This window comes from Elephas maximus, chromosome 1, assembly GCF_024166365.1.
Source record: "Elephas maximus indicus isolate mEleMax1 chromosome 1, mEleMax1 primary haplotype, whole genome shotgun sequence".
In the NCBI taxonomy this organism is placed as follows: domain Eukaryota; kingdom Metazoa; phylum Chordata; class Mammalia; order Proboscidea; family Elephantidae; genus Elephas; species Elephas maximus.
In genome coordinates, this window is record NC_064819.1 from 201,688,030 (window position 1) to 201,697,082 (window position 9,053).

Sequence of the window (9,053 nt, forward strand, 5' to 3'; positions counted from 1 at the left end):
TGTTGTTTGTTGCCATCAAGTTGATTCCTTCTCTTGGTGACCCACTGTGTGCAGAGTAGAATTGCTCTTTAGGGTTTTCAAGGCTGTGATCTTTCAGATGCAGATCTCCAGGCTTGCCATCTGTGGTTTCTCTGGGTAGGTTTGAACTGCCAACCTTTCAGTTAGTAGTCGAGTACTTAACCTTTTGTACCACCAAGGGGAAAAGCTAAGAGAGTATTAAGTCCACAGAGCAGAAGTGGCCATACAGGTTGTCAAAGCAAGCATCCTGAAGCGGCTTCATAGAGCACCTCCCTGTTCTCCTACAGTGCAGGGACAGTATAAGCTTTCTGAGCCCAGGAATAGCATAGAGTGATGACAGGACTTAGAAATGCCCACCTAATGCTCCATGGCCTAACGTGGCCTGGGAATAGCTGAATGATCCCATTTGTCTGAGAAGAACACTGGAATTGGCTATTAGGTAGATTGAGCTAAAGGAGCCTTATGACTAGAACAAGGGATGACTACCCTGTACCATGACTGCAACAATGTTCAGGGAGCAGACAGGACATCTCAGCGGACATCAATGAGGAAGGATTATCACCCAGACTAGACTCTACTCCATGGTTCCTATACTGATGCCTGGGCAACCCAAAGGAAGGCAGATAAAACCAAATAGACTGTGGTTAAATTTTTATCACCTGGAAATAAGGGAGCTTGACTCAGAGATGAAATTCATTTATAGGCATAGAGACTAGAGGCTAAGCACATAGAATCAGGAGCTAAACTGCTTGGATACAAATCCCTGGGATCATCATTTACTAGAAGAGTGACCTTGGGAAAGTTATTAACTTCTCAGCGCTTCAGCCTCACTATCTATAAAATGAGAATAATAATAGTGTCAACTTCATAGCTTTTTTGTGTTTGACAATTTAATGATACAATACATGTAAACCACCAAGATACAACAAAAGATGTTTGCAAAAGATGTTTGCAAGCTTTATGATGATAGTTTGTAAAAAATGGCATGGGGGCAGTGTCTGATCTTTTCTAACTTTACAAGGGGGAAGGAGAATCAAGACCAACAGCCCAAGTCTGATTCCCATGAGGCAGAGGTCAGACATGCCTCCTCTCTCCGTCATCTTTACCAACTCTGACACCAACCTTCCCTCCCACGGCACTCTCTACTTCTCTACTGGGTTTGATAGATCATTGCAATGGCCACACAGAGCTCACAGACAATACTCATGATTGTGGTGTTTATTAGGGAAGTGACAGTTACAATCCAGGCTGGGGAACACTCAGGATATAGTTCATTTATCAGGACAGCGTCTTCTCAACCGTGCTTGGAGGCATGCCTATCCCTGGCCCTCTGCCTCTGCCTAAAGGCACTCAGCTTTCTTGCTCCATAGGCCAGGAAGCCTACCACGTCATCTCCTGCTGCCAGGTCTCTGCTGTTGAGTTTCTGCTGTCGCATCTCAGTGCTTTCAGTGTTACAACTCGTTCTGTGTCTCTGGGTCACCTGCTTCCTGGAGCTTCTCAGGGCAGGTGTCACAGATCCAAATGTCATGTTGGCTCCTGGCTGCTCTTCCTTGGTGGTTATGGAATCTTCTGCCTCCTGACTCTGGGGTGGCTCATTTCAAAGCCAGTAGGTTGATAAAACTGACCAATCCCTTTGGTGTGCCACAATTACCCTACCACACAGTCCTGCCCAATCACTTGGGTGGGAGTTACAAGACCATGGCTAGGAAGGCCACACAAAAGTAATCCATCACACTGCACAGTTGGATGAAAAATAAAGTTACATCTTTTGCACACCTTAACCTGTGCCCTGTGATTTGTAAAGACTATGTGTGAGGCTTTTGGAATTTCTATCCTATCTTAGGCAACACGTTATCTGTACTATGAACTGATTAAAAGCAATAAGATAAGAGCTATGACCAAAATTCTAAGAAAATTGTGTGAAGATATAAGTTGGGCCCACTAAATCATGTTGGTTTCTGAAATATCAGTTGACTGTGATAAGACAAAGTTTAAAAAATAATTTTAGAATGCATCAAATTCTTTGGAAGGAATAGGATAATTAATAGAAGAGAAGGAGGAATGGAAGGTGGGAGATAAAACTAGAAAGAAAACTGATGAATGTGTGGACTTGACTAAAATCTTTGAATATCAGCTGAATACACCAAAAAAGAAAACCCAAAAACCCTATCAAACCCACTGCCATTGAGTTGGTTCTGACTCAGAACGACCCCATAGCCAAAATAAAGAAGGGGCTTAAAAAGTTAGAATTTAGAGTCCCCAACTCTCTGCAAGGAGCCTTAATGTAGCAATTGTTAAAGCGTTTGGCAGCTAATAGGAAAGTCAGCAGTTTGAACTCACCAGGTGCTCCATGGGAGAAAGATGTGGCAATCTGCTTCCGTAAAGATTACAGACTTGGAAGCCCTTTGGGCAGTTCTACTCTGTCCAATAGGGTAACTACAAGTCAAAATCCACTGGATGTCAATGAGAATTAGTTTCTAGGAGCCTCTGGATGGTTAAGCATTCAAATACTAACCAAATGGTTGGTGGTTCAAACTCCCCTAAAGGCAATCTGCTTCCGAAATGTTACAACTTCTTTAACTTTTTAAGTTACAACTTAAAAAACTTAATGGAGTACAGTTCTACTCTGAAACACTTGGGGTTGCCATGAGTCTGAAATGGCTTGACGGTAACTAGCAACTAGTTTGTTTTGTTTAATTTGTCTCTAAATATCTTTAAAAATTGAATATTTTCTTAGAGATAGAGGAAAGACAGATTTCAGTACTTTGGCTCAGAAATCTGAAGCAAGTCAAATAGCATGTTACTTAATGGGACACACAAGTGGTCTGGGGATATGCAAATGGGGTCACCAAATTCATAGCCTTTGCCAGGTCTGGAGGGGGAATGTTGTTAAGCATATACTTCAGAGTATACGGAAATGTGAGCATCCTTTTTTCTGTTATGGAAAGATGGCCAATTCATACCAGATGGAGTCAACGAAGACAATCCGAAGCTACTAATGTAGAAGCTAAGCAGACTACATAAGCAACCTGGAATTTAGCCTGTGCTAGAAAGGTGGAGAACCCAAAACTGACTAAGTTTATTGCATCCTGTGAGATAGGAAGTGGTGGGGGAATTAGAGTTCAATTATAGAAAAACAAATCCCACCTGGCCCACCTGAGTTTGTGGTAGTTTAGGTTTTTACCTGCTATTAAGTATATGTCCTCAACTCTCACACTCTAATCAAAGGATAAAATCTAAAATGAGTAGCATGATGTAAAAATTTGTGTACACTTTTGAAACTTTCTCTGTTCTTTACCTCAATACCCTCCATTCAGTCCTTCTAAACCTTGGCTCTAAAGTTAAATCTTGGTAAATTCTCTTCATGCATCCCCAGTTATGTTAGCTGTCCCTGTGTCATTTTTTCTTTTATACTTTATACACATGTTTATTTGGGCTTGAAGCACATTGCAATCCATTTCTAGTAGTAAATAGAGGCCACCCAAAGGGCAAAAGATATTTCTTGTTTACATACTTGCATCTTCAGATCTGATACAAATACACCCTCTCCTGACTTATTGACTCATTATCCAACATTTTGCTTTTAAGACAATAGTAAAATATCTACTATTTGACTATTTTGCACATTAATGATATACACCTGGCAGTAATGAACAGTGAGTTGCAAGGCAAGAATAATGCTGGCTGTGATGGTTAAGGTTGTATGTCAACTTGGCTGGGCCATGATTTTTAGTGGTTTGGCAGTTATGTAATAATGTAATTTGGCAGTTATGTAGTAATGTAACCATCTTCCTTTTTGTGATCTGATGTGATCATCCTCCATTTTTGCATAATGCTGATTTTTACATAACAACCTGGTCTTTGGAAACTAACCATGTCAGTAAGTGAGGAGAGAGTGCAGATGTTTAATGTTGTTGTTAGGTGTTATCAAGTTGTTTCCAATTCATAGTGACCGTATGTACAACAGAACAAAACACTGCCTGGTACTGCACCATCTTCATAATCATTGCTATGTTTGAGCCTACTGTTGCAGCCACTGGGTAAATCCATCTCATTGAGGATCTTCCTCTTTTTTGCTGACCCTCTATTTTACCAAGAATGATTGATAGGTAGGTGGATAAAAACATTGGAGTGTATTCATATAATAGAATATTATTTAGCAATAAGAAGCAATGAATTACTGATATACCCAATAACATGGATGAATCTCACACTGAGCTGAATGAAAGAAGCTGGTCACAGAAGAGCACATATTGTATAATTCTATTCATATCTGATTTTAGAACAGGCAAAATTAATTTATAGTGATGGAAAGGAGATCAGTGGTTGCCTATAAAGAGGGAAAGGATGTCAGGGGTGAGATTAATTGCAAAGGGGCATAAGGAAAATTTGGGGGTGATGGAAATATTCTTTATCTTGATTCTGGTGGCAGTTACACAGGAGGATACTTTCCTCAAAATTCATCAACCGTATACCTTAAACAGTGAAAATTTCTATTATAAATTATACCTCAATATCAAAAAACTGATGAAAAAAAGTTCAGATATCATTCGCCAGGAAAATCTTCATTATCAAAGCCTAAACCAAAAAAAACCAAACCTGTTGCTGTCTAGTCAATTCCAACTTGTAGGACAGAGTAGAACTGCCCCACAGAGTTTCCAAGGAGTGGCTGGTGGATTTGAACTGCCGACCTTTTGGTTAGCAGCTGAGCTCGTAACCACTATACCATCAGAGCCTAAGGTGGGCTCCATTCTAGAGTTCTGTTTTAAGATTGGAAAGGAAATTCATCAAAGGTGAAATAGCATAATATTGGAACTCACTTCCCACATTCCGAACATTCTTTTTATTTTTTATTTAATAATTTTCCAACAGCTCCAAATAAAAACAACAAAACAGTTGTTTAACAGTAATTAGGTTTTTATTTTTCCTTACTCTTCATTTCTGTATTTTCATAAGGAAATATGTCATGTTCTACTCCCCCACTTTTACCAATCAGAGCTATTAAAATTGAACCTACAGTCGTCTAGATTTCAATATATGATTCTGCATTTAATTTCTTTAACACAAACCAACTCTAGAAGGGATTAGAAAAACTTATTTGAAAGAATCTTAATGGCTATTAATACAGGAGTTATTAATAACACTTATCATAAAATTGAGAAGATAATCTCTAACAATTAATAGGAATAAATGATACAGTTTTCAAAATCTGGACAAAGCTTTTTAAGAACAGACACTATTCCTATTTCTATTTTATGAAAAAGCTATATGCCATCAGCAAATAGGAAGGGCATGAACTTATTTTTAGTGTAAACATAGATAGTTATTTAATAGTTTCTTACTTACCACACCTTGCACTATGGAGATTCAATCTTCGGGGGTTTGGGTATTTGGGATTATTTAGCTCTTTTCCTGAGAGGTTAAGTGTTTTATGCATTATCCTGGTTGTGGTCAATTAGGAAGAGAGCTCAAATAAAAGGAGGTATTCCTTTTGCATACATGACAGTTCTTTGCTCTTGGAAGACAAATGGTTCTCAGGTATGAAGAACTAGGTAGTGCAAAGAAAGTTTTTATTTTTTTAAATGAACAGCGTTCATGTAATGACAAAATTAATTGGTTATTCACTTGGAAGTGAATTATTTTATGAGACGATGATATAAATCACTATCTGAGCATGTGATAAGGATCTATAATTAAAAAGTAAAAGGGACAGAATGCACTAGCAATTCTTGACATTCTGTATATGTCTTTTTCTTTTTCAGGACTTTTGAAAACTGGAGTGACATGTGCCATAGAGGATGACAGTGATTCCAGGCATCTAAGCAGAGAATCATGAGCACCGATTTGTCCCCTCCAGCCCCTGTACAACTGTGCTACCAGAACCTGAATGGATCCTGTGTCAAAACTTCCTACTCGCCCGGACCCCGGGTGATGCTGTACTTGGTGTTTGGCTCTGGGGCTGTGCTAGCTGTGTTCGGAAACCTCCTGGTGATGATTTCAATTCTTCATTTCAAGCAGCTGCACTCACCAGCCAATTTCTTGATCGCATCCCTGGCCTGCGCTGACTTCTTGGTGGGAGTGACTGTGATGCCCTTCAGCACAGTGAGGTCTGTGGAGAGCTGCTGGTACTTTGGGGAGATCTACTGCAAATTTCACTCTTCTTTTGATGGGTCATTCTGTTATGCTTCTATCTTCCACTTGTGTTTCATTTCTGTCGATAGATTCATTGCTGTCACTGACGCTCTGATCTATCCAACCAGGTTTACAGCATCTGTTTCTGACATATGTATTGCCTTCTCCTGGCTTCTTTCAATTAGTTATAGTTTTTCACTTTTTGGCTCAGGTGCAAATGAAACTGGGCTGGAGGAACTCGTAAGTGCTCTCTCCTGTGTGGGAGGCTGTCAAATTGCAGTAAATTCTAACTGGGTGTTTATGAATTTTGTTTTATTTTTTATCCCCACGCTTGTGATGATAATTGTGTACTCCAAGATTTTTCTCATAGCTAAACAAAAAGCCAGGAAAATGGAAAGTCTGAGCAATAAGACTGAGACATCATCAGACAGCTACAAAGACAGAGTGGCCAAGAGGGAGAGAAAAGCAGCCAGAATGCTGGGAATTGCTGTGATAGCATTCCTGATTTCGTGGCTGCCCTACTTCATTGATACAGTAATTGATGCCTTCCTGGGTTTCATCACGCCCACGTATATTTATGAAATATTAGTTTGGTTTGCTTACTATAACTCAGCGATGAACCCCTTGATTTATGCTTTCTTTTATCCTTGGTTTCGAAAAGCCATCAAACTAATCATCACCGGCAAAGTCTTGAGAGAGAATTCTTCAACAACAAATTTATTCTCAGATTAAGTTCTGATCTTCGATTGGGGGAACTGGAGGTAGATTTACAATGGACACATCCTGGGGAGAGAAACGAGTCATAAATGTAGAGGCCTTTTAATGTAAAATAATTTAATTATGCTTCAGCTTTGACCTCTTAAATTCAGGGTCCATGTTCTTTGGTAAATAAAACATTAAAACCTAATTGTAGTAGAAACAGCAGAGCTTTGCAGACAAAAATGCCTGGTTTCCATACCAACTTTGCCATTTAACACTGTGATCTTGGCCTATTTAGTTCTCTCTGAGCATCCATTTACTTTTCTGGTTAATAGCACCCTCCTTGTAATGTCTTTGAGACAATTAAAGAAATATATATCAAGTAACTACTATATTAGAGCCCTGGTGGTGCAGTTGTTAAGTGCTCGGCTGCTTCCTCATTTTAAAGTTAGTGAATCTAAAACCAAGATGTTTAAGAAAGTTAATGAATATCATAAAGCTCTGAATTCAAACTAGTACTTCTGACATGTTGTTAATATATTTACCCTTGTCTTTCCTGTTTTTATATAGCCTTTTGAATACATTAGAAGAATTATCTAGTTTTATCTCTTTTTTTCCTAGATCATTATACTATCCTGTCTACTTTTTTTTTTTTTTATAATAACTTTTATTAAGCTTCAAGTGAACGTTTACAAATCCAATCAGTCTGTCACATATAAGTTTACATACATCTCACTCCCTACTCCCACTTACTCTCCCCATCTTGAGTCAGCCCTTTCAGTCTCTCCTTTCTTGACAATTTTGCCGGCTTCCCTCTCTCTCTATCCTCCCATCCCCCCTCCAGACAAGAGTTGCCAACACAATCTCAAGTGTACACCTGATATAATTAGCTCACTCTTCATCAGCGTCTCTCTCCCACCCGCTGACCAGTCCCTTTCATGTCTGATGAGTTGTCTTCAGGGATGGTTCCTGTCCTGTGTCAACAGAAGGTCTGGAGAGCATGACCGCCGGGATTCCTCCAGTCTCAGTCAGACCATTAAGTTTGGTCTTCTTATGAGAATTTGGGGTCTGCATCCCACTGCTCTCCTGCTCCCTCAGGGGTCCTCTGCTGAGCTCCCTGTCAGGGCAGTCATCGATTGTGGCCGGGAACCAACTAGTTCTTCTGGTCTCAGGATGATGTAGGTCTCTGGTTCATGTGGCCCTTTCTGTCTCTTGGGCTCTTAGTTGTCATGTGGGCTTGGTGTTCTTCATTTTCCTTTGCTCCAGGTGGGTTGAGACCAATTGCTGCATCTTAGATGGCTGCTTGTTAGCATTTAAGACCCCAGACGCCACATTTCAAAGTGGGATGCAGAATGATTTCATAATAGAATTATTTTGCCAATTGACTTAGAAGTCCCCGCAAACCATGTTCCCCAGACCCCCGCGCTTGCTCCGCTGACCTTTGAAGCATTCATTTTATCCCGGAAACTTCTTTGCTTTTGGTCCAGTCCAATTGAGCTGACCTTCCATGTATTGAGTGTTGTCTTTCCCTTCACCTAAAGCAGTTCTTATCTACTGATTAATCAATAAAAAACCCTCTCCCACCCTCCCTCCCTCCCCCCCTCGTAACCACAAAAGTATGTGTTCTTCTCAGGTTTACTATTTCTCAAGATCTTATAATAGTGGTCTTATACAGTATTTGTCCTTTTGCCTCTGACTCATTTCGCTCAGCATAATGCCTTCCAGGTTCCTCCATGTTATGAAATGTTTCAGAGATTCGTCACTGTTCTTTATCGATGCGTAGTATTCCATTGTGTGAATATACCACAATTTATTTACCCATTCATCCGTTGATGGACACCTTGGTTGCTTCCAACTTTTTGCTATTGTAAACAGAGCTGCAATAAACATGGGTGTGCATATATCTGTTTGTATGAAGGCTCTTGTATCTCTAGGGTATATTCCGAGGAGTGGGATTTCTGGGTTGTATGGTAGTTCTATTTCTAACTGTTTAAGATAACGCCAGATAGATTTCCAAAGTGGTTGTACCATTTTACATTCCCACCAGCAGTGTATGAGAGTTCCAATCTCTCCACAGCCTCTCCAACATTTATTCTTTTGTGTTTTTTGGATTAATGCCAGCCTTGCTGGTGTGAGATGGAATCTCATCGTAGTTTTAATTTGCATTTCTCTAATGGCTAATGATCGAGAGCATTTTCTCATGT

At 39.8% G+C, this 9,053-nt stretch overlaps 1 protein-coding gene across 1 annotated transcript; it reads left to right on the plus strand.

Annotated features, from left to right (window-relative positions):
* The first annotated feature begins 5,850 nt into the window (after positions 1-5,850).
* LOC126085604 (trace amine-associated receptor 7a-like) lies at positions 5,851-6,882 on the plus strand. The gene has a single exon (XM_049901178.1). The coding sequence runs from the start codon at positions 5,851-5,853 to the stop codon at positions 6,880-6,882; it is 1,032 nt and encodes a 343-aa protein (XP_049757135.1).
* The last annotated feature ends 2,171 nt before the right edge of the window (positions 6,883-9,053 follow it).